At 30.1% G+C, this 23,486-nt stretch overlaps 1 protein-coding gene across 1 annotated transcript in view; it reads left to right on the top strand.

Annotated features, from left to right (window-relative positions):
- Window positions 1-1,590: 1,590 nt before the first annotated feature.
- LOC107364695 (cell adhesion molecule Dscam1-like) overlaps window positions 1,591-23,486 on the top strand; it is a 57,188-nt gene continuing 35,292 nt past the window's right edge. The window contains exons 1-4 of the mRNA XM_089269937.1: window positions 1,591-2,545; window positions 3,794-4,117; window positions 19,409-19,570; window positions 22,985-23,137. Coding sequence (XP_089126063.1) covers window positions 2,398-2,545; window positions 3,794-4,117; window positions 19,409-19,570; window positions 22,985-23,137 — 787 coding nt within the window. The 5' untranslated portion in view covers window positions 1,591-2,397. The remainder of the gene's footprint in view (window positions 2,546-3,793; window positions 4,118-19,408; window positions 19,571-22,984; window positions 23,138-23,486) is intronic.

Raw genomic sequence — 23,486 nt, 5'->3', positions numbered from 1 at the left:
GATCGATTTAATGAAAAATACAGTTAATGGTTGTATACTTTATCTCTAGATGTAAGGCGAATCAAACTGCTATGAAAATAGTGATAAGTAAAGAAGCGAATGCAAATTATATAATAAGTCTAAATAGTTTAAATATCAAAGTTGAAATTCTGAATGATTTCGTACGATAAAAAATACACAGAGAAAACCTATTTAGAAAAATTAGCTATGTAAGAACCTGAAATCAAATAAAGATCGAAAGACAGATATTTACTTTGAAAATTAAGTGACTGAAATTGAACAAGAAATATTTGCTCAAAACAGGTGACATTCGAATTTGACTCGTCATCTATTGGCTGAAAGCGAGTATAAAAGACCATTATTTTCATTGAGCCGGTATCAGTTACAGCTTTTATTTGTTCCAGTTAATCTAATTTTCAAAAAAGTTTAAATTTTTTATTCAAAAGTAAAGCAAATAACAAAATGGAATTGACCAAAACAGTTCAACTCGTGTTTTTCATCGCTTTCATTGCTATGTTCAATTGTGTTTCTGCTAAGGGTCCACAAAATCTCCTGTGCGACAATTTAGATGATATTGAAGCAGGCTTATGTTGAAATTAATCTAACCTACACATACCTTAACCATATTTGATTTCAGAACGATGAAAATGATAAACTTTAATAAAATGATTTGGACTTAAAATTCGTATAAATTTCGTTTGGAAAAGTTTCGATGTTCAAATCTTAATTAAAATATATATAGTGTAATCATGATTAAATATTGAGATCTAATAAAGCTAAAACGAATCAAACTTATATAAGCCACAATAACTCAAAATCTGTACCATAAACTCATGCAAAACAATTAAGCAATAGAGACTAATAAATTTGATAAATGCGAGTAGAAAATTGTATTTGATTTTTGAAAAGTCATCGATCTTGGTGTGAGTAGAGCAACTTCATATCGTATTCACAACTAAGTGACAGGTCATAAACATTTTAAATTGGTCCTTAGAACTGCAGAATTTTTCGGGTTGTCTAATATCATGCTTCCAATAGCAAAGTGTTAGCGCGTTTATGAATTTGATTTCTTAAGAAAACTATTGGTCAAACAACAAAATGATAATCTGAAATTATCAATTGCAGTTGAATCAATTTGCCGAGAAAAATGTTTGAATATTAGAAGTCCCAAGAATCTATTAGTAGAAAATATGTTCAACTGAAAATCAAATTTGTACACCGAGTAAGAATGGTCATTGATTTTACCCTTGCATTCAGTCACATTTGTTAGACTTGGTCGAGAAAAACGTAAAGTTTACAGTTCGCAATAGAAGCTTAGAAATACTAATGGAAACTTCAACTTTTGTCTAACAGATGCAACCAGACATTCAACTAAGCACAACATTGGCTTCATTTACTAGGGTTCCAGTTTATTCAAGCTTTCATGGCTATCTTCACATTCTTCATTTCCTTATCTTCCATCATCATCATCTTTTTCCTCTCTTCTGTTTCTGACGTTATATACATATCAATTCACGCATACCCATCATCATCATCTTTTTCCCATTTTAACCTTTTCTCTTCCTTTTTTATCTCAACCAATCTATAACTATTCTTCATCATGATGAACATTTTTCTATCATCTTGCTTTTCTCATTTCCTCTTTTCCTTGTCCTCTCACATCTCAAGTTGAACCCCAGAAAAAAAGACTATTTTTACTCTCAGAACATTTTCCACCAAAGAGAACCAACAAAATGCAACTTCAAGTATCACCTTTACCTACTAACCTGATAATTTTCAAAAAAAGTAATCAAAATGTTCAGTCCAACAGATTTAAAAATATTCGCGTTTCGCGCTTCTCACCTCTCACAATGTTTTCCATGATTGTTTGTCAAATTACGCCAAATTAGTTGCAATTTACTTTGGACCACAAAAGACATGAGTACAAAGGCAACTTCAAGTTTCATGGGAGTCGAGAGTGAGTAACTTCATCTATAGGATTGAGATGATCAAATCAAAGTGTTTGATGCTCAACGAAATTCAGTTGAGTTGAAGCAAGTGATCAGATGCAGTTGACTTTACAATGTAAAAGGAAACGAAAATTTTTTCAAAAAAAACTCTTAAAATGTTTGTCTTCCAGTCCAGTCATAATGAAGTTGAAAGTGAAATATTGTTTAACCATCAAAGCTACCAAAGTGACCAAACATAATCATTGCTCCAAAGTTTCAAAACTCAGTGATAACTTCAAGTGGGAGTAAAGTGAAAAGAAATGAATCGACAAAAGTTGATTAAAGTTTGTTGAAAGCCAAATGGATATTGTCTAGTTGCCAAAGTTTTTCGAGTCCAAAGTTGAACACCTTTTACCGTTGACCTTTTCACTTCTGCTTCAACCAATAATGACCATTTAATTGTGAAACAATGAGATGCTTAATTGTCTGGATATTGCTGTTTGCGCGTTCCATTGGACTTTCTCTCAATGAAATTCATCGATCAAGATTGAATGATACAAATTCATGGTCAACCTCATCATCATCATTTAATAGCAATTTACCCTTTTATCGAACATGTAAGTTGCAATTTGGAAGAGAAAAACTTCTCTTTCCTTCTCTTTTCTATTCTGGGCAAAACTCTGGAAAAAGTTGAATTCTGTATAAATGCATTTTCTGGTGCAACATTTGGTGAACTCATTTATTTTATAATTGATTTTTATTGAACAAACATGTTTTCCAAATGCAAATCAAAGTATTAAAGGTGAAATTGCATTTACTTATTTGAACAACATTTAGTCTCATTAAAAAACTTATAATGAAAAGTTGAGCGAAAAGTTTTTTAATGTTGAGAGAGAAAAAAATGTAAGTCGAGTTTCATGGAATATTTCAACACTTTATGATTAGATAATGGCAGTCAACTTCATCATTCTTCAATGAAAATCAATTTGAATCTCTCATTGTTCTGAAAGAGAATCATGAAAATTTCAATTTATCCAATGAAGCTACAGAATTCATCTTTCATCAATTCATGTCGAAAAAATGATTGGTAGCGTTAAATCATTTCCTTGCCTTTGATCAGAGCAAACAAATCTGATCAAATCGAAATCTTTTCAATTTTTTCGAAAAATCTTCATATTCGAAAAATTTACTAACTTTTTCTAACTTCAATGACAAATTCATTCTTTTAATTGCATAAAATGAGATAAATTGCAAAGCTACTTTCCTTCATTGATACGAAATTAGCATTTGTTTCAAGTCGATCTTTTTTTATTCATATTTCTGACTTTACTTTCATCAAAAATGAATGAAAATTTCAATAATTATCTTTGTTTCTGATGAAACTTTTTGTCCTTAAATATCTTGCAATACTGAATGTTTTAAAATTTAATAATGAAAAGTTTCCAAACAAAATATGAATAGAATTAGGAATTTTTTTTCTTTTTCCATAATTTTACATGTTCAATAAAATTGTTCTGAATATATATCATGATGAACACATGAATTGACAATTTGTCTTCATCTTACCTCAACATCAGCTTAATGATAATAACTCAAATAGCATTATTATTATGATAATGATACAAAGTAAGATGATGGAAATGCTAATAATAAATTCTGTTGGAATAACAATTTTTATAATGCATCAAATATTTGGATGAATTTTGATGCTTCAATTTTATTAAAGCTTATCATGAGTTGGTAATGGTAAGCTAATAAAGTGAGAAAAAAGTGTTTCATTTGTTATTCAAATGGAAAAGAAAAAGGCTTTTTCTTTATCGCTTCAGTTTTCATTTAGAGATGTTTTTCATTTTCTTTTCTTCCAGCCGGCAATCCATCATTGCTAGATTCACAGGGGCCACAGTTTACCCGACAACCTCCACTTTTGGTTGACTTTTTAAACTCAACAGGAACCATAATTCCATGCTCAGCAAGTGGCCTACCAACGCCAACAATTGTCTGGCTCAAAGATGATGGTACACCACTCATTGACATCATCAGCCTTCGTCAAGTTTCACCCGATGGTTCACTAGTCTTTCTACCCTTTACCCCTTCTCAGTACCGCGGTGATGTACACTCGACAATCTACAAGTGTAGAGCAACAAATGTCATCGGAACCATTGAGAGTAACCCGGTTCGGGTTAAAGCAAGTAAGTAGATGTGCCAATCAACTCTATCCAAAGCATTTAACTGTCAATATCTTTTCATCCAAAACAACTAACAACTTGGAAAATTAAAAGTCGATAAGTTTTTAGATATTTTCCAACTTAAGTTTTATTTTTGTCCAATTTGTCTCAATGTCTACAACAGTTGAACAATATGAACTGCAAGAAGATTGTTAATATTGAATATCGAAGGAAACTTGATACCAAGATGAGGTTTAAATTTCATTCCTTTCATTGTTTCATTACATTTCACTGATTAACCAGAAACTTTATCAAATTACTATCTCATTGACCCTTGACCAAGGTCAAGATTCTCGAGTCCATTACAAGAATAGACTCTTTTATTAAGGTCAACTTGACCATTTGAAACAATTAAATGGTCACAAATAAAAATAGCTTCACCTAAATATTGAATTACTCTGTAAGTTGATACCCAAAACGATAAAGTAAAACCATTTAAAATGGTAAACACTAATTGACGTTAGACTTCAATTAATTTACTCCAACAAATGAATACCAAAGGAAACTTTCATTTATTATCAATTTAAAGTTTCGGGTAAAAATGGGTTTCACTTTAATTGGAATGTAAGACAAAAAAATGGTAAAAGCAGAAACAAAGTATCGAAATGGCAAGAAAAAATGTAAACATTTTTTTTCGCTTTTCTCACTCCCAGTCGTAATAAAAGGTTGGTTGATAAATTGTTGATAATTTAATCTCAAGATAACTTATCATGAGTAAATTTGACAACAATCATCGCCATAATAAATGTAATAAGCATTATTAATATCTCAACATGGTAAACATATGAGCATAAAAAAGTTGCGATGAAATGAAAGAAATGGAAAGAAGGAAAAGACTGAAATGATAAATATTTAAGAGGAAGGAGAATGCAAAAGAGAGAGAAAAGTAAATTTGATAAAAAAAATTTGATAACATGAGACATGGAATGATATGAGGGAGAGAAAAAAAGTAAAGCAAGAAAATATCAAAATAAAACTATCAACATGACATGTAAGAAGATGAAAAAGTTTCTAAAAGAAAATTCATTCCTAAAAGTATTCTTTAATTACAAATGATGAATAATGAATAAGCTATTAAAGATGGAAAATTTTTCTGTTGGATTCAATTTTAAGCATGAAAATTGAATATTAAGTTGCAAGTTTCCATTGATTCGTTGATTGGAAATGAAGGATTCTTTTTCTTGCGGCTAAGTTGCATTTTATTGTTTCAACCAAACTTATTGTTTTCATTCAAATTTTGATCAAAACTCGAATTTCCTTAAGCTGATTCGAACTTTGTTTTTCTTTTTTTTGTTTTGCGAAAAAAAACAAAAGAAAAACAATGAAAAGTAAAAGTTTTGAAGCAAAATTTAAGTCGTTAATGGAAAGTGCGAAGCAATAATTGTTCAAATTTTTAGTCAAACTCGTTGATCGTTTTGCATTCAATGATTAAAGTGAAACAGTTTAGGTAAATGAAACAAATGACAAGCAACAAGGAAAACATTAACAACAATATTAGTCAAAGAAAAAAAAGTAATAGATTTAATCGCCCAGAAGGATTTTGCCCTTTCTCTTTACCTTCAAGGTTCATAGATTATTTTTTGTTTTGTTGTCAAAATGCAAGCCAAAAAAGTATACACAAAATGAGAATGATCTGAATGAGAATGATGGTGAAGATAAAAAGGTAAAGAAGAAGAAGAAGAAGAGAAAAATTTGATAAACATTTGCCTTTAAGGAAGTCTCAATCTTGTGTATGATTTTTTTGTGGATAAACTTTATTTTTATACTAAGCATATTATATTTTTACCATCGCCTTCACCTTAAAGCTAACAGTTAATGATCAATGTAAACCATTAGAGAATCAATTTTTTACTTGTTTTTTCCCTTCCCTTGTATTATGTTGACTTACCATCATCTTTACTCAGTCCCAGTAAACGTTACACTAATCATTATAATGATAATAAGGTTAATACACAATGAAAAGTTGGTCATGAATTTTTTCAGCCTTTTCTTGCTCTTATTTTGTTTACTACCACAAAGAAACATTTGCTAAGTTTATTTCAATATTTTTGTCTACTTTTGTCAATTTGTTTTTTTCGTCCAATTTTGTTCGAAGTGAATTGTCTTTTTACTTTTGCTTTGTTAACCTTCATCATTCATCAAGTTTCATCATGTTGCTTGGAGTAGTTATTGGAGAAACAAAAAAAGTGTCTTATAATTTATCAAATTATGCGCCTCATAACATAGTATAATTAACAATTAACTTGGTGGGAAGACAAAGAAAGGTGAATAAATACTGTTAATAATCGTAAGAATAATAATCAAAATGATAATAAGAGAACAGAAACAAAATGATGGAAAAGTAAATGTAAAAGCAATTAGTTCAAGTTCACCTTTCTCATCTTATTTTGTACAATAGTTAATCAGAAAAGTTCAGTTAATAATTGGTTGCCCCTCTGACAGCGATTCAACAGTTATCAATTTTTGTTACGAATATATTGAATAAAATGTTGAATATAAATGATTAAAATGAAAATGTTTGGTGAATAAGCAAAAGTAAATTTCCAACTGAACCACTCACACGTTTAACCAGTCAAGTACAAAAGTCAACCTAGAAGAGCGCACCTTCTAGGTTGTAAACTTGTTGTCAGTTAAGGGTAAATAGTCGAGTGTGTATGCTCCATTAACAGAGTATTTGATATTTGCTGATGAGAAAAAACCATTTCCGATTATTTAGTGACCACAAACTTACCTCCAACTATCGTATCTATTCATTGTCTGCAAAGTATTTACTCACCGGTCGAGTGTTTAAACTGGTCCAATCACTTATGGACTAGTTGATTCCTCTAGAGCCAGGATACTAGTTACACGGTTGAGCTCATTATTGCCCACCTCAACTCACTGTCAGTGTTACTTGGCTATCATCTTGTCTCGTTGTTGAACTTAAGTAACTTGACTATTATAACCAGACATGGAATAAATAGCGAAAATTCTTTTAAACTTTAACTCAATAATCAGAAGAATAATGTTGGATAGTGTTTCAGAATTTTCAGTGTTGTATAAAATGCAGAATTCTCGGAGAAACAGGAAGGAAAAGGACAACAAAATAACAACAAAGCATGTTAACCTAAAATGTTGTTTACCCAAATGATGAGAAAAGAACAAAAATCTCTTCATTATCTTGTTCCCTTCGCCATGACTCGACTTTTATTCTATCCTCAAATTACTCCAAGATTAAGTTAATAACAGAGTTAATATTATTTCTCCTCATCCAAGGTGGAAAAATATCGCCTCATTCATCTTTGACCATTGGTCAATACAAAAGACTCTGATAATCCATTTACAAATTAGCATAGAGTTTCACCAAGCCGCAGACAACTTTTCATCTTCACCATAATCAGTTAATCTCATCATGTTTTCACAAACAGATGCACCTTGATAAGAAAAGAAAATGATTCAAACGAAAAAAAATTACGCATTTATCGCCAAATTCCGACTCAAAGTTCCTCATCCTTTCCAAGTCAAAACATTCAGGGTAAAAATTGCAACTCAATTAAATGGGCTTCTCGAACAATATTTATAAAACGATTTATCTGAGGATGAAACTCGAGGGAATGCACAAGAAATGAAAAAACAAAATATTTTCCATTTAATAACTTATAGATTATTCCAAATGGGAATGAAAAGCCAAAACTTTTTTTTCTTCTTATTTTTTTCTCCGTTAATTTAAATACCATTATATTTGTCCAAACCTAAAAATAAACTTGAACTGATTATCTTTAAAATTCCCAGTTCCAATAGCAACAATCTTGCCTCCCAGCTTCTGGTCTAATAATATTGAATGATATTAAGGCAAAGAAAATTTCTTTTCGTAAAAAAACTCCCAAAAGTTGTGGTTGAATATTCGATTGAATAAGAAGCAAAAACTTTTCTAGCCAAAAGTCAACCTGAAACTGGTAAACTCGAGTTTGAAAAGAACGAAAGGGAAAAAGAAATTTCAATAATGATGATTGGAATATTTTGTTTTGAGGTTATTTAAACATTAAAACTTGAATAATCCACTGAAATTGAACTTTTCTTCTTTCGATAAATACTACAATACGTTTGGGATTGAATGTTTCAAATCTGATAATCCATCAATCAGATTGATTGGTTATCATCACAGGGAATGATCAAGGAACCAGGCAAGGAAAAAAGGTTTGGTAATTGAAATAATGTTGACAAAAAAAAGATTTTGTGGAAACGAGAAAAAATGAGATTATTTTGGTTTCATCATTTCATGATGCTCATGTTGAGCTACAAATACTTTGATGTGATCACTTTTTCAATGTGTATTCATGTACATAAAGTTTCCTCAAAGGACAGGTTCAATATTGGATAGGTAAACAGTTTAATATTGTTTGAGACTTTGGAGTAAAAAAGAAATTCCAACAACTTTTTCTTCAACAAAATTTCCAAATGTTACTGAATCATTTACATTGAAATTATGAGTTTCGAAAAAAGAGAAGAAAAGAAAATCTCAATCAATTTCATCGATTCAGTGATTAAATTTTCTGCCCAATTCTCATTTCAATACTTGACTAGCCATTTATATCCACTTTTATCGTTCTCATGCTTTTCCGTTATCATCAAGTCACCCATGAAATTTAAAGACACTTTAAATTGTGTCAATTGTGTGCTGTTGGGTGAAAAGTTGAGATAAACTGATGAAAGATGAAACAGTTGAAACTCTTGAGTGAATCACAATTTTTCGATTTTTTAGACAACAAGAGAAGAAAAGTTTGCTACTTTTCAGGGTGAAAAATGTGCAATATGAAAGATGAACAGTTGAATGAATTGATCTCATGAGGATGGTGAGAAGAGTAAAAATTGATGATTCATCTGCATTCCATTAAAACAACATCCATCTTGCTTCTTTCATCATCATGACTATAATCATGAACTGGAATGGAAAAGAGTGAGAAGAAGAAAAAACGAAAAGTCAATCAGTTGAAGATTAACAAAATGATATAATAATAGATTCATTTTTTTCTCTTTTTTCTTGTTCTTTTCATTATTTCCATCTTGATGAGAATAATGAAGTTTATGAACATTGAGAATGAAAATCGAAATGATTATCGAACTCTTTGCAATCGAATGTCGACTTTTCAAGTTATCAATTCTTGAAATGAAATGGTATAAAAAATAACACAAAATTGCAATAAAACTTTCAACCAATTCTGTTAATAATGACAGGGAATTTAAACATTTGATAAATCAGTTTCACTGTTTTATATTATTAATAACACTAAATATCATCATTGCCATTCTCATTATTAGTGGTTCTGTTTAAAAGTATATTTCATATTTTCTTATTAAATTTAAAAGCATTTTCTACTTTTCGTATTTTTCGCATTTTTCAAATTTCCTCTTATTTGTTACTTTTTTTCTCCATTTTCTTGCATTTTAAATGTACTTTTTTTGTCCTTTCATTTCTGGCTTACATCAGTCTTGAGTCAACAACAAAAAAGTGTTCAAGATGAATTTGAAATTATAAATCAAAAAGCGAAACAAAAAGTTGGAAAATTTTCATTCAATGTTTTACTTACAGAAGTGGTTCAACTTTGTGAATCCAAAATAACAATCCAATCTCAATTACATCTGAATTGCTGAACAGTTGACAAGAAATTTGGCTCAACGAACAAGAATAATATTCAAAAGTTCTCAATTTTTGATGTGTGGATTGGAAAATTTTACAGAAAAAAGAATTTTTAATTTAGTTTTCATGCAAACATTTGAACTGAACGAATGATCTGTTAAATAGAAATTGAGTTATCATGCAATAATTAAGTTTTCTTCATTAGAATGCGAATTTAAACGAAGTTCCGTCTAAGCTCATCGTGTTTAGATCTGTACTTTTCATGTTCCTTTAATTTCAGCAAATGTTAAATTCTGTAGTCATGGTATGAATTATGGCTCGAAATTTCATGATTCAGTTTTGTGTGATTGTCAGTGAACAGATTGGGCTATTGATAACTACTTTATCCATCAAAATCACTGTCATCAGTTCGTTGCAACGAAAAGGTATTCAACAAGATGAATTCTGTATTACAATTGTTTCATTACATGAATGGAAAAGAAAAATTTCTCGTCACATTATTTCATTATTCATCGCAACACTTATCTTGCACATTCATTTCCTCATCAATCATGCCGTTGATATAATCACGTAATCTCATTGTAATGAATAGCGAAGCATTTGACGATGAAATGAAATATCGTTGCTACACGTTCCTCTGGTTCCATGAAATTCGGGCGACCAAGCATTTTCCTTAATCATTTTCTTTTCTCATTCAGTATTTTACAACATCAAGATGAATGTTTTGCATTTGATTATTCCATGCTATTTCAGGGAAAACGTAAATCATGAAGGGAGAAAATGAAATGACAGAAGTCTTTTTTTCAGGGCGAATGCCATTTTTTACTTTTGGCTTATTATTTAGTCAAACAAGATTATCATCGAAACTTTAAACTTTGAATCAATTAAGTTGAATTAAGATTTTCTCATCAACTTTGTCTCTCTCTCCTCATCACTCATAAAGAGCAAAGAATAACGATTTTCAACAAAATTCTAATATACGATGATGAATGAATATGATTATGGGAAGCTTTATTTTACTTGCAGAGCAAAACTTTGTTTCAACGAAATTTAATAATTTATCAATTCGAGTGAAGAGAGGAGAGCATTTGATCCCAAACAATCGATAATTTAATGTCTGAATGGAATGATAATTAAGTTACATTTCTTTGTAAATCTTTTTTAAACATTAACTTTGTGCTTGACTTGGAATGAAATGAAATGATAACTTGAAAAGTCATTCCAAGATGACATGTCAATTCTGTAATCTTTTTCGAAACTCATGTTGTTCTTAAATTAATTAAATTTGAATAATCTCTTTTTATGATGTTTGATAGAACAAAATTGTGATTCTGACAGAATTTTGTTTCATTTTTTTCTTCTTCTGCCTTTTGACTCATCATTTGAAATGAAACATTGAATTTGAATATGATAGCAAGCCAATTCTCGGATAATATCAATTGAAGACGAAATAATTCTATTAAAGTGAAATGTAAAATATGTTCGTGATTGAATAAAAGAAACAATGATAAATGTCAACTTTAATTTCTCAGTCGCAAGTTTACTTGACAAATGATTTTCTCATGAAGGTTGGTTCTAATATCAATTTGAGTTCAAGTTTTGCTGAAAAAGTTTTATTTTCAACAAAAGATGAAAAAATGCTGTCAATGATCAGGGAATGGTAACAGGGAATGATAGTGATAACGGACAGAATTGGAAGATAACATTGTGATATTGCATGGAATTCATGATGGAATGAAAGCTAGCGAGTTGAATTTAAAGTGATGATGATGCAGATGAAATGAGCAAGTCTTGTGACAAAAAAAGTAAAATGTTGAAACAAATCACTGGGAATGATAATGATTATAATAATGGTAGATATAAAAGGGATAATTGTGTGAGCTCATTAGTTTTCCTGTAACTTTGATAACTGAGATTAGATCAACTCAAATTATGTCACGAAGATCATATTTCCTTTTTTTGTTGCTTTTGGAGTGAACAAATATCTGACTCTGAAAGAAGTCACAAAATGTTGAAATATAATGAGCGAAAAGAGAAAAAAAAGAGAAATGAAAATTGTTGCAATTTAAGCATAAATAATGAATGACCAGTGAATGGGTAGAGTTAAGGTTAAATTATGGATGCAAATCACTTTGGGTCATTTTATCATTTCATTTTCATTCAATATCTAATAACAATCTCCACCCATTTCAAGTTATCATTATCCTACCGTTATCATTATCATTATCATCCAAGCAAATGTATAATGGAAAAGGAAATGTTTATGAAAAACTGTGTGAAAATGGTTGCAAGCGACGAAACAAAACTTCAAGTGTCTGAACTGGTAATAATATGCTTGTAAGGATTATTATGTTTGTTAATGATATTTCTATTGATATGATTAGAATTGCATTTCGCATTCCCTGTACTTCACAAAGCATTAGCATAACTGTTAGAGTCACACCTAATTTATCATGAACGAATGAATGAGCTTACAGATAAGTCGTCAGGACAACGATAAAAGTAGTATTGACATGAAAATTTCCATTCAGTTCCAACAGAGCGCAATGCAGGACAGGGAGTTTTCACTCCCAATATGCAAAAATATGATAAATCAATACCATATGCTATTCATCCCAATCAGTACCCTTTACTTCTCATAAGAAAGTAAGTGCAAGATATCGAGACAGAAATGAAAAAGAAGTTCGGTGATATAAGAATTTGCAAGCTTAAACAGAACGAAATGCTGGATAGAGATTTTTCACTCGCAAGATAAATGATAACTGCAGATGGATCAATATCTTGTGCATATTTTATTTTATTAAAAGTGAAATAGCAAGATATTCAGATTTAAATTATTTTGCAAGAATTTATTGCTACTAGAATCCAGTGAAATATCAGACTGATCTGTTAGAAAAAATTCAGTGTTCAATTTAACAAATTTTATTGGAATTTTCCAAGAAAACTTGCAACAACATCCTTACGATGAAATTTTGATGTGTTGCAAAATTTCAAATTGGTCAAAGTTGTTATCAATAAAAGAATATTCTTTAGCCAATATCAAATTTCTCGAGTCACAGTTATTTGAATTCCTTTCCACTACTTATGAAATCATCACCACTATTATCAGATTTTGATAGGAATGCCAGGGAAAGGGAGAATTATTGTTCAGTCAAGAAAAAATGTGAATATCAGATAAGAATGTTGGGAAAAAGGTGACAAAAAGAGAGAAGGAAAAACATTTCCTCGTCTTATTCAACTCAATCATATTCTCACTCCCTGTCTATATATCAAGGATACTGGGATTGGGTGAAAAATATCTACTATTGATACAAGTACTAATGGATTGGCAGAGTGAGAAAAGTAAAAGAAAAAAAAAGATTGGAATCCAATATTTTATTCCATGGTTGTTTGGATAATGTAATTTTCATATTTGAAAATTTGTCTTCATGAGACTGAACAATATATCCAGACATTTTCCCATCAAAATGAAACAAAATTTTATATGGATACAAGATTATGATAACTTTCATTCCCTGTTTTATATATAAATATAACTTTTCCTTCTCTGTGAATATCTAGAAACATGAATGCATAAAGATATTGAACAACTAATATTATCAACTTTGAATATAATATCGCAAGAAAATTGTGACAATACATGGAAAATGATAAACAAGAAAATTGTGACACGTTTTGTTTCAACAATTTGTCTTGAATCTGTTACATTTTCACTTACATTTTGCACTTTAAAATGGCCAAGAGGCATTGCTGACTCCATGAGACTGGGAGAGATGAAAATCCCTCCAAAGAAGCTGGGAGTGAAAATTTATTCAAAGTTTGCAAATTATTATTTCTCCCTGTAAAGCCTCTCAATTTGTTCAATGTTGCTCTGTTTCATTCTTTCGCTACTGTTTTGTTTCTAATTTCAACTTTATCTCTACTTTTTTGTTCAATAAAACTTTAGATCAAATATTTTGTTAAAAGATGAAACCTCAGATAATCCTATTATAAACATTTTTACTTTACCTAAACAAGCCGACCTCATTATTAGTAAAATTGGTTCATCATCTAACCTGAATTGCATCTGTTTGTTTTCACCTTTTCAGCCACTCAAATTGGTTTAGAACTTTTTGCTTTTCTCTTCAAAATTCTTTCACTTTGCAAATTCAAAATTATTGGTTAGATTTAGTTGGATTAAGTTGAATGTTTAAATGATTACATGTTTGGAGAAGCACAAGTTTGACAGAGAAAAAAATAAGTCAATCCTTATTATGAATTATAAATTATTTTTGTGATTGTTGAAGGTTCAAATTAATCCGATTTTGTTTCTTTTTGCGAAAATGAAATTATCCATTTTTCAATTTTAATCCTTTCAACGAGCAATTTCGATTATCATTAACCAAAGTAATCTTTTTTGACATTTTAATTGTCATTTATAGTCTTTTCATTTTACACTAAATTCCAATTCAAGTTGTCGACTGAATTGATTTGAACTTTGAATTGGCTCAATTTATGAATTTCAATTCAATTTGTTGGGAATTTTGTTGTGCATAAATTGACCAAGAAATTGAGTGTTGATAAGGCGTTGGTTTACCTTTTAAAGTAAAAGCTTGGAAAACATTTTTAAAGATTTTGCTGCTTATCTGATTCATGAATAAGCTGATGCACTTACTGATTATTAAAAGCGATATTAGCAAAGTTGAATTAAACATGATTAATACCATCTTTTGATGACCCAAAAATGTTGCTGAACCTTGCTAATCACAAAGTTAAGCTCATCTTGAACTTTCCCTTTTTATCTCACCATCACCATGATGATGATCATTTTTTCATGACGTATTTTTCTCATTATCTCAATTCTAATCAAAAACTTTCTTATTTTAACCATTAAGTTGAAAACAGAAATGAGTCTTGATAGAAGCTCAAAATTTAATAAAAGAAGATGAAAATCGACATTAAAAGTTTCATGAAAATGCTCTTTAATGAATAATTCAATTTGCAAAACAAAGTTTTGAGTTAACACTGTCCACCACAAAACTCCATGGAAATGCAAGAAAAAAAAGAGGTTATTAAAACCTCATTAAGCAAGTTTATCGTCGAAACATAAAAATACCTTCTTCATGTGCCAATCTTTCAAACAAGTTGAAACAAAAAAGAACCCAAAGATTTTCTTGAAACCCAATTTTAATAGATTCAACCGCAGGTTGCGAGAAAACTGAGAAAAGGAATTCGCCAAATCCCATTGATTTTTGCGTGCAATATTTCAACCTGAGAATGTTATTCAACAAATTGTTATTAATTTGCTTTACCCGCAACTCAATAGTTTTATGTAATTATCTTTAATATTGATAAAAAATATATTAATATGTGATGAGAAAGTGCGAGGTTAATAAACAGTGTTTAACATTAAACAGGAAATAATAGCTTGTGGATGTATTAAGATGATATTAAAGGATAAGCAAAAAATGATAATAAATCAAGTCTTGCCATTCCTGGAACAACAAGATTCACAGAAGGTAAACTTTGCAACAGAAAATGTTGAACCAAATGTCCTCTTAATGAACCTTTTTTACCTCATACAGTTTATAACAATTTAATTCGGGTTCAACATCTCACGAGATTTAATCGTGAACATTATGAAACTTTATCTCTATTAAACTTTTACATTTTCTGTTGGATAAAAGGTCAACAATTGATGAGCATTTCTTTTACAAGATTTTTGGTTGAGTTTCCATCGGCAGCAATATGATTAGTTGAGAGTGCAAATCTGTTGATCAGATGATTATTATTATTGAATCAACTTATGAGTTTTGGTTGACTTTTAGTGGAAAAGAGATGAAGAAAAAGTATGATGAGAAAGAGGAAAATGAAAAAAGTAAGTCAAAATTAACTGAGCATGTAATGCACAGGCAAGTCTAATCTTTTTTTTCACTTTTGATTATCCAAATGTGTCTTCAGTGAGGAGGTTGGAATGAAGATGAAGACAACAGTGATGATGATAGAGTAAGTAAATGAAGAGTGATCAACATTACAAGATAAACCAAGAAAATTCAGTAACCCTGAAGAAGCAACCAAGAAAAAAATAGAATCGAAGAAAAGTGAATGTTACAAGAGTTTTTTGCTTCCCATTAAGGTTTTGCCTTTTCATATGTTGATACTTGTTCTTATCAAGTGGTTACAAGATGAACAAAAAAAGACGTATTTGGTCAACCACATGGATGGACATTAAGATGCTTTTAAATAAACATTCATTCAACATTTCATCACGCAAATGCTGCAATTGCAACAAATTTCCTTTTCCCATTTAAAATGCATTTCAAATGAAGAGCAAATTTTCGACCTCAAAATTCATTTTTAATCTTTTATAAGCTTAAGCTCCAAGTTCGTGTTTGGCAACGTAAAAGAGTCCCAAGCTCATCAGGCTTACTTGATCAAAACTGTGCTCCTAAAGAATCATCGATTTTTCAAAAAAGTGCTTTCGAAAAGTAAAAATTCCAAAATAATTTCGAAAGTTCATTCAAAAATCTCTTTCTGTTTCAAACCTTTTCTTCAGTCGCCTCATCACTCGCTATTTTTTCATTTTTAATGAGTTCAGTGCTTTGTTTTTGTGGCAAAACAAGAAGCAAAGTTTTTCGCTCTGTAAATGATCTTTCAAGGCAAATCTCAAACACTTATTTTTTCAGTCCTCAACCCTCGAGTTCTGGGAATGTCAAGATCCTAATGGAATCTCAAGCACGTTTATCAATGAACTTGGGATAAAAGTATTGATAATCTGTAAGTGAAATGCCATCGAAGATGTAAAAATGGGTGAAAATTGATTGACTTTCTCCTTCTTTTAACCAAATTAGTTGACATTGTTAAACACGTCAAGTTGATCATTATCTTGTCTCTAATATTATACCAAATTTCATGATTTGTTTCATTGTAAGTGTCCATTTTATTCACAGTTATTCACCCTGTTCACCATCATTATGTTTCACCCTTTTATCTGGTAAACGAAAAGAAAAGATTCTTCATTCTCATCTCATCTGTAATTGACAAACTTTCCAATTGCATGATTAGAATCCACTCCAAGTCATCATGATAAACTGAATAACTTTTCCACTTTACTCTCAACTCTAGTTACTGGTCAGTTTGTAATGAAATCAACTGATAGTTCATCGCCATCATCATCAGCTTTTCTTTATTTTTTTCACCTTTTTTTCGCATTCTTTTCTTTTCCTTTTTTTACACACCATTTTCATCATAATAATGATCATCTTTTGTTGCTTGCCATTGATAATCAACACCAATGAATTATCCTTTTCTCTATCCATTCATTCATTGATTATTCTTGTTTCATCTTATTTGGTCCATAATAGTTTCATGTTCACAGAGTTTTTCATTTGCTTGTACTTGTTCCAATTAGGAAACTTTTTCTTCCTCTTTTCTTCTCGTCCGTCTTTCCCTTTCAAACTAACCTGTAACTGCAGATGATTTGAGACTGAACAATGAATGGAAACTGGTGATCACAGTTGCAAGTTTGGCAAACAGATTCATAAATGATTGTCTCATCCATTTAAAGATAATAAAAGTCTGTACTACTTTCATCAACTTGACCAATGTAACACTTTGCTTCACTCTTTTGGCCAAAACAACAATAGTCCACAAGTCAAGTAGTTGTACTTAATGTCCAATATTGACTTGGAAAACTCTTTTTCCTTCCAAACTCAAATCATCTTTTCCTGTGAATATTCAGAGAATGCAAAAAAAAGATACATTTTTTTCCATTAACCAATTTTCTAACCCAAAAAATGATTACCAAAAAATCATTTTCCACGTCAAAATTGCCAAAAGACTTCGCAAAATGAACTTTTTTCAGCTCTGAATTTTCTTTTTTTTAAATGTAATTTCTTTCCTTTTCAGCAGAAAAAAACACTTTTTTATTTTCCAACTTTATGACTCGAAATTCAGTGTCAATTGCACATGCAAAACAGATAATGAAGAAGCTTTTTTTCTCCAAGTGATGAACTTTTCCTATGAAAATGAAAATGATTAAAAATGAATTAAAGGTTGAAATTTTGTTCAATTTTTGATGAAATTATTTCTCTACCGAATTCCAAGTGAAAATGGAAAGAAAACAATTCTTGTTCTTGTCTGATGAAAGGCTGATGAAGAGCATGAAATTGTAACTTCAATATAATATTATTATAGATATAAATGTTGGCAATGGAGAAACAACTTAAGTTGATTGATGATTGTAAAGACCAATATTATTTGGCTCCTTGATGATATTTTTTTGCAGCATCGTCATCATCCTTCATTCCTTACCAATGATTATTGAGAAAAGTTTTTCTTTCGCCTTCGCCTTCTGTTTCTTGTTGAGTCTTTTTTTTCAATTTGAGAGGAGGATGGATGATGAGATGAGAAACACATGATGAAGGGTTAAGCAAGAAGATGGAAAAGATGACGATTATCAAGTTCTTCGTGAAAAGAAGAAGAAGAAAAATCATAATTCTCAACCTTTCAACATCTTATTGATAACTGAGCAACAATCAATTGATCGCTTCACTTGACTTTGTATCTACTACTAACATCCATTACTTTTCCCTTTACTTTTATTCACTTTGCGCCCAACTTTCATCGATTTTATCGCTCATCTTTCAAACCATTTTAATCATCTTTTTGTATTAAACAATTTAAACTCAATTACTTTACCAATTATTCATCAGCCAAGAGCAAATTGCATTGGAATTCAATTTTTCATATTGAACATTTAGAACGAAAAAAAATTTGGATTTCATATTTTTGTCGAATTATTTTGTTCGTTCAATGTTTGCAGAAATGAATAAATTATCGAGAAATAATTACTTTTCTATGTCAAGAGTGTGTGATGAGATTTTTCGATTTTTTCGTGTTTCTGTACCTTTAACGGTAATAAATCTTTTCTTTCAATATCCGGATTCGAATCTCTTATTTCTCTGATTTAAGTTGCAATTTCCTGATCTCAAGGCTAGAGCCTTGGTCTGAACAATTTGCTCATATTGAGATGAAAATTAATGAATGTCAACCTGAATCATAATTGAAATGTATTCCAATCTTGATCAAGTTTCCGAATGCTTCGAGTATTATAGTTGGAAGTGTTGGGTTCGGCGATTTTCGTCTTATTTTCTTGTTGGACATTCTTCCTTGTGTTTACATTTTTTCCGACTAATCAAACAAGAGGTTCAGGGAAGCGAAAATTTTATTTCTGAAAAAAACCATTCGAATGGCTAAAGGTTAAAATAATGGTTGACTGGTATGAAGATGAGATAAATGAGAAGAAAGGAAAAGTCATCTAATAATTCTTCCAGATTCATGTTCAATCTGTTGGTGACAACAAAGAGATAACTTTATTTGGAGCAAAAAAAAGTATTCCTTCCCATCAGCATACCTTGAAGTTGAAAGGTATGATAAATGAGTAAATTCCTGATAATTTCTATTCTTACATGCATTCACTTGGGCAAGATCTTTATTCATAGCAAAGGTGCAAAAGAAGCTCCAGAATCTGAGACCAAAAAAAAGAACAAATTAAATTTTCCATTTACTGATTGAGTTGCAACTTAAAATTCAATTTTGACAGTAAAATGCTCGAGTTTAATTTTCAGGTAAAATTGAAATCTTTTCTTCTTTCACAGTTGTCTATCAACATTATGATGTTCAAGTTTACGATGATTTTGTGATAAGAGGCAACACTGGGATACTTCGTTGTAATATACCGACATTTGTTAAAGATTACGTTCATGTTGTCTCATGGCTACGAAGCGATGGAAACATTATTCAATCAGATTTGTTTAAAGGTAAGTCAATGTCAATGAAAAATCCATTTTCTCCAAAATTGCAAGTTCCAAACGATTATCATTCCAAGTATTGCAACAATTTATTGGTTGCACAATTTGTTATCTTATATCATCCTTCAATTGGTTCATGATATTAATATGTTGAGCTGTTGATAAGCTTAAGAATCATCTTCATCAATCATTTAACCATTCAAAATGTTGAGATTGAAATAGATTATAATACTTTTCCTTTGATCCAAAAGTGATGATAATTTCAGTTATAATACCATCTTGACCTGTCAATGTAACTTTATTGCAATATCGATATAATAATAATGAAGAATAAAAGGAAATTATAATAATCAATCAAAGAAAATGATAAAAAATTCTAATTCAAGGGAACGAAAGAAGAAAATGTCGAAATTGGAAATTGCAGGGAATGAACTTGAAGTGAAAAGTTGAATTAATAATGATAATGATGGTTCAAACATGATACTTTTATCATTGATTTTTGTTTTATTTGCTTTTTGCATAACTTTCACTCCCAGTCACGTTAACTATCAATTTAACGTTCAATCTCAGTCATCTTGTGAATCACTTTTTGACGTGAAAAATGTTTAACCAAATTGAAAGATTAACCAAATTGTTGAACGATTAATATTAACAGTTGAAGGTAAAGAGAATGGAAATTGTTTTTCAAGAATATTACTGAAATGATAATCAGATTAATGTAATTCATTTATTTGCTAATGAATAGCAAACAATTAATTTGAAATTTTTTTCCCTTTCCTCTTGAACGAACATGAAAATGAGTCTCATTTTGTTGATATTAACTGGGAGTTGTGATTCTGTTGAAAGGATTTTTATTCAATTAGAAAAATTTTGCAAAAATTAAACAATTTGAGTTTTTATCGAAATTAGTTTGTTCAATTGTTTTCAATCTTTTTCAATGGTTTCTACTTGTTCTCATGGAAAAGTGTTATCTGATGGAAAATGATGGAAATAATGAAAATAGTAAATAAACTCTTTTCTCATCATGTTATGAATTGAAACAACGTTTCTCTGTTAATGCAACAACAACCAAAACTGTTACTTTCATTATTAACTTTGAATAATTAGTTTCAGCTTAGTTTTAATAACGAATGCTAATTAAGTTGCCAATTGAAGGAAGTCTGAAAAAGATTTAGAAACGAAATTTAGTTTCGAAAGATTATTTGACTAAATGCCTCAAAGAATGAATTTAGTGAGTTATCGAATGACTGTTGTCGACTAAGATCGAATGAAAGAAAAATATTCTTGAACATCGATATTAAACCTCTCAATATATCTACAAATGTAAAGAGTTGAATTGCAAGTTCAGAGGGAAAATCATTTGATATTCAAAGTCGATGTTTAGCGATGATTTGGGAGAAAAGCTAAAATCGAAAATTATTTTTCGAGGAATGAGAACGAAAAGTAATAAAAGTTTGGGAATTCACTCTTTGAGTTTATGATAAGTGAAAAAGAAAAAGTAACTGTTTCATGATAGATTTTGATTAAAGAATTGAATCACTTTTGCGATTGAAATTGGTTCGAAATGAGATCAATATTTTCATTTGTTGATGAAAATGTTGAAAAGTTTATCTCTTCTTGCAATGCTTAGTTGGATTGAAACAATGTCACTTGAAGTATTTTGTGATAAATTGGTGAGACATGATGGAATTTAATATGAACTTTTTACCACCGAAAATGATAATAATTTTGATGATTGCAATATCGATGTTGACAACATCTAAAAAACAAATATTGACCAAGTGAGAAGTAAAGTTCAACTTGAGCTTATAATGTTGAAAGTAAAAGTAAATATAAATCTTGTGAGAATGGCGATGAAAGAATGAAATTGAAACAGATTTTTTTTCTTCTATTTTTCTCTTCTTCATACAAAGTAAATATGAAAGTTATACTAAACAAAATAAGACGATATGAAACTGTGCAAAGATGAGAGAGAAAAGAGTAGAAACAATAATATGAGAGAAGGAAAAAAATGTATTAAAACTAATAACACATATCATGGAGTTTGTAAGTTTTGATCAAGATTGAGATTGACACATAATAAGAGTGAAAAATAAGTTGAAAAATGACAACATTTTGCTGTTTATATTGCATTTAAAACTAAATAACAAAAAAAACTAAAAGTGGATCAGAGAAACAATAGAAGCTAATGGCAACTCTTTTGTTAATACCTTTTGACGCTGTTCACCTCGTGATCAGATCATTCTTTATCACTTTACTTTTATTATTAACCTTTTCAATTGAGTTAATATAACCTAATAGTTAGTTGATTAAAAATAGACTTTTATTGGAAAAAAATTTCATTCTTTTCCAAGACATTCAGCTTGGAGTTCCCGCTTGGATACTTTAAGGTCAAGTAGGGCCAAATTTGAGTCGATGGCCAAAATACTCTTGTCAAGCTGGGAATAGCCACTAGCTTAGCAATGCTAATCAAAAGTAAAGGAGTTTTTTGAAGAAATCAAATTTTCCTTTCAGCTCTAATGCAAGTGAAATGAACTCTACTGATGTTACGATTATACTATCACTAGGTTAAGAGAAGTTCAGCTCTAACTTTATGTTCTTAGGTGTTTCCAAAGCTTTCGAAAACATTTGCTTGGTCGAGTTGAAAAGATTTAGATTTTTATCAGTTGCAATATTCCGAAAGTTCAGGGAATGAGATGCGTGTAAGGTGAATATGGACACAACGAACGAAATCAAGTCGAAATTTTTTATGGGTTTGATTGCTAGAGCCAGTCTTGAAGTGCAACTAATGAACGATTTTAGTTTCACTTCGAACCTTTGAAATATAAACGATCATTTAAATTTTCGTCCAACTTGTGTATTCATTCCAAGTGTTCCTTGTTTCTTCCAATATCAAAATATAAACATTGAGACTTTTTAGTTTCATTAAAACTCCTTTTTTCGTCTCAATTTTCAATCAATTTTCATTTTGTTGAATGTCGATTCAAAATTTTGCTCTTCTTTTTGTGTATTGTTTTGAAATTTGTTGCAAGGGAAAGAAGAAGAAAGTAAAAAGAAACATTTTCTCTGTCAAATTGAATAACTTTCATAATAATAGCCTTAATATAATGTAATAAATTATTATTTTTGCTCGACTCGATATTGTTAATACATTGAATAGCATCATTACATGAGATGGTTGTTGATAAATTGATACAACATTTCAAGACTTGTAAGCATCGTTAGTTTGGGTTAAAGTGAAACAGATTATGAATATTTGCTTCTAATGAATACATATATAAATTTCAATCATTTTTTCAGCATCAAATTGCAGCCATGAAAAATTGACTTTTAATGATAATCATTTATCATTCATATTTCTTCTAATTTCCTTTTCTTTTTTTCTTCTTTTCTCACCTTTTCTTCATGTTTTCATGTTTCCAGGCGGTCGTCATTATATTTTCTCATCTGGTGAACTTTACATTCAACGAGTTGATCCTTCACTCGACAATAATTATCAATATCGATGTCAAACCAAACATCGAATTAGCGGAGAAATTAAATTGAGCTCAAATTCAGGAAGATTGATAATCACAGGTAAGTGGAAATTCATTAATCAAACAAACTTGTCTTGCAACTTGTCCGTCATTGGATTTACATTGAAACAGTTTTTCGAACTTTTTATCGATAAAGTTTTTCGACTCTTTCTTCTGTCATTTTTTGTGCCAAAAGAATGAACATTTTCAGAGTCAATTTTTATTTCCTTTCAATTTGTATTCACTAATTTGTTTACTACTTTATCATGAGTCGAGTTTAGGATAATATTCAAAGAATAGTTCAATTTTTTTCTTCTCTTTTTTACAGAAAATTGTATCCAGTGAGAAGAGAAAATGAAAAGAGATAAACTGAATTTACTGGGAAGGAATAATATTATGGATAAAATGAT

Source organism: Tetranychus urticae, chromosome 3, assembly GCF_039701765.1.
Source record: "Tetranychus urticae isolate SD_2017Ah chromosome 3, NJAU_TeUrti_SD_1.0, whole genome shotgun sequence".
In the NCBI taxonomy this organism is placed as follows: Eukaryota; Metazoa; Arthropoda; class Arachnida; order Trombidiformes; family Tetranychidae; genus Tetranychus; species Tetranychus urticae.
Note: the sequence above shows the minus strand (reverse complement) of the source record. Positions and strands in the feature narration are given on the sequence as shown.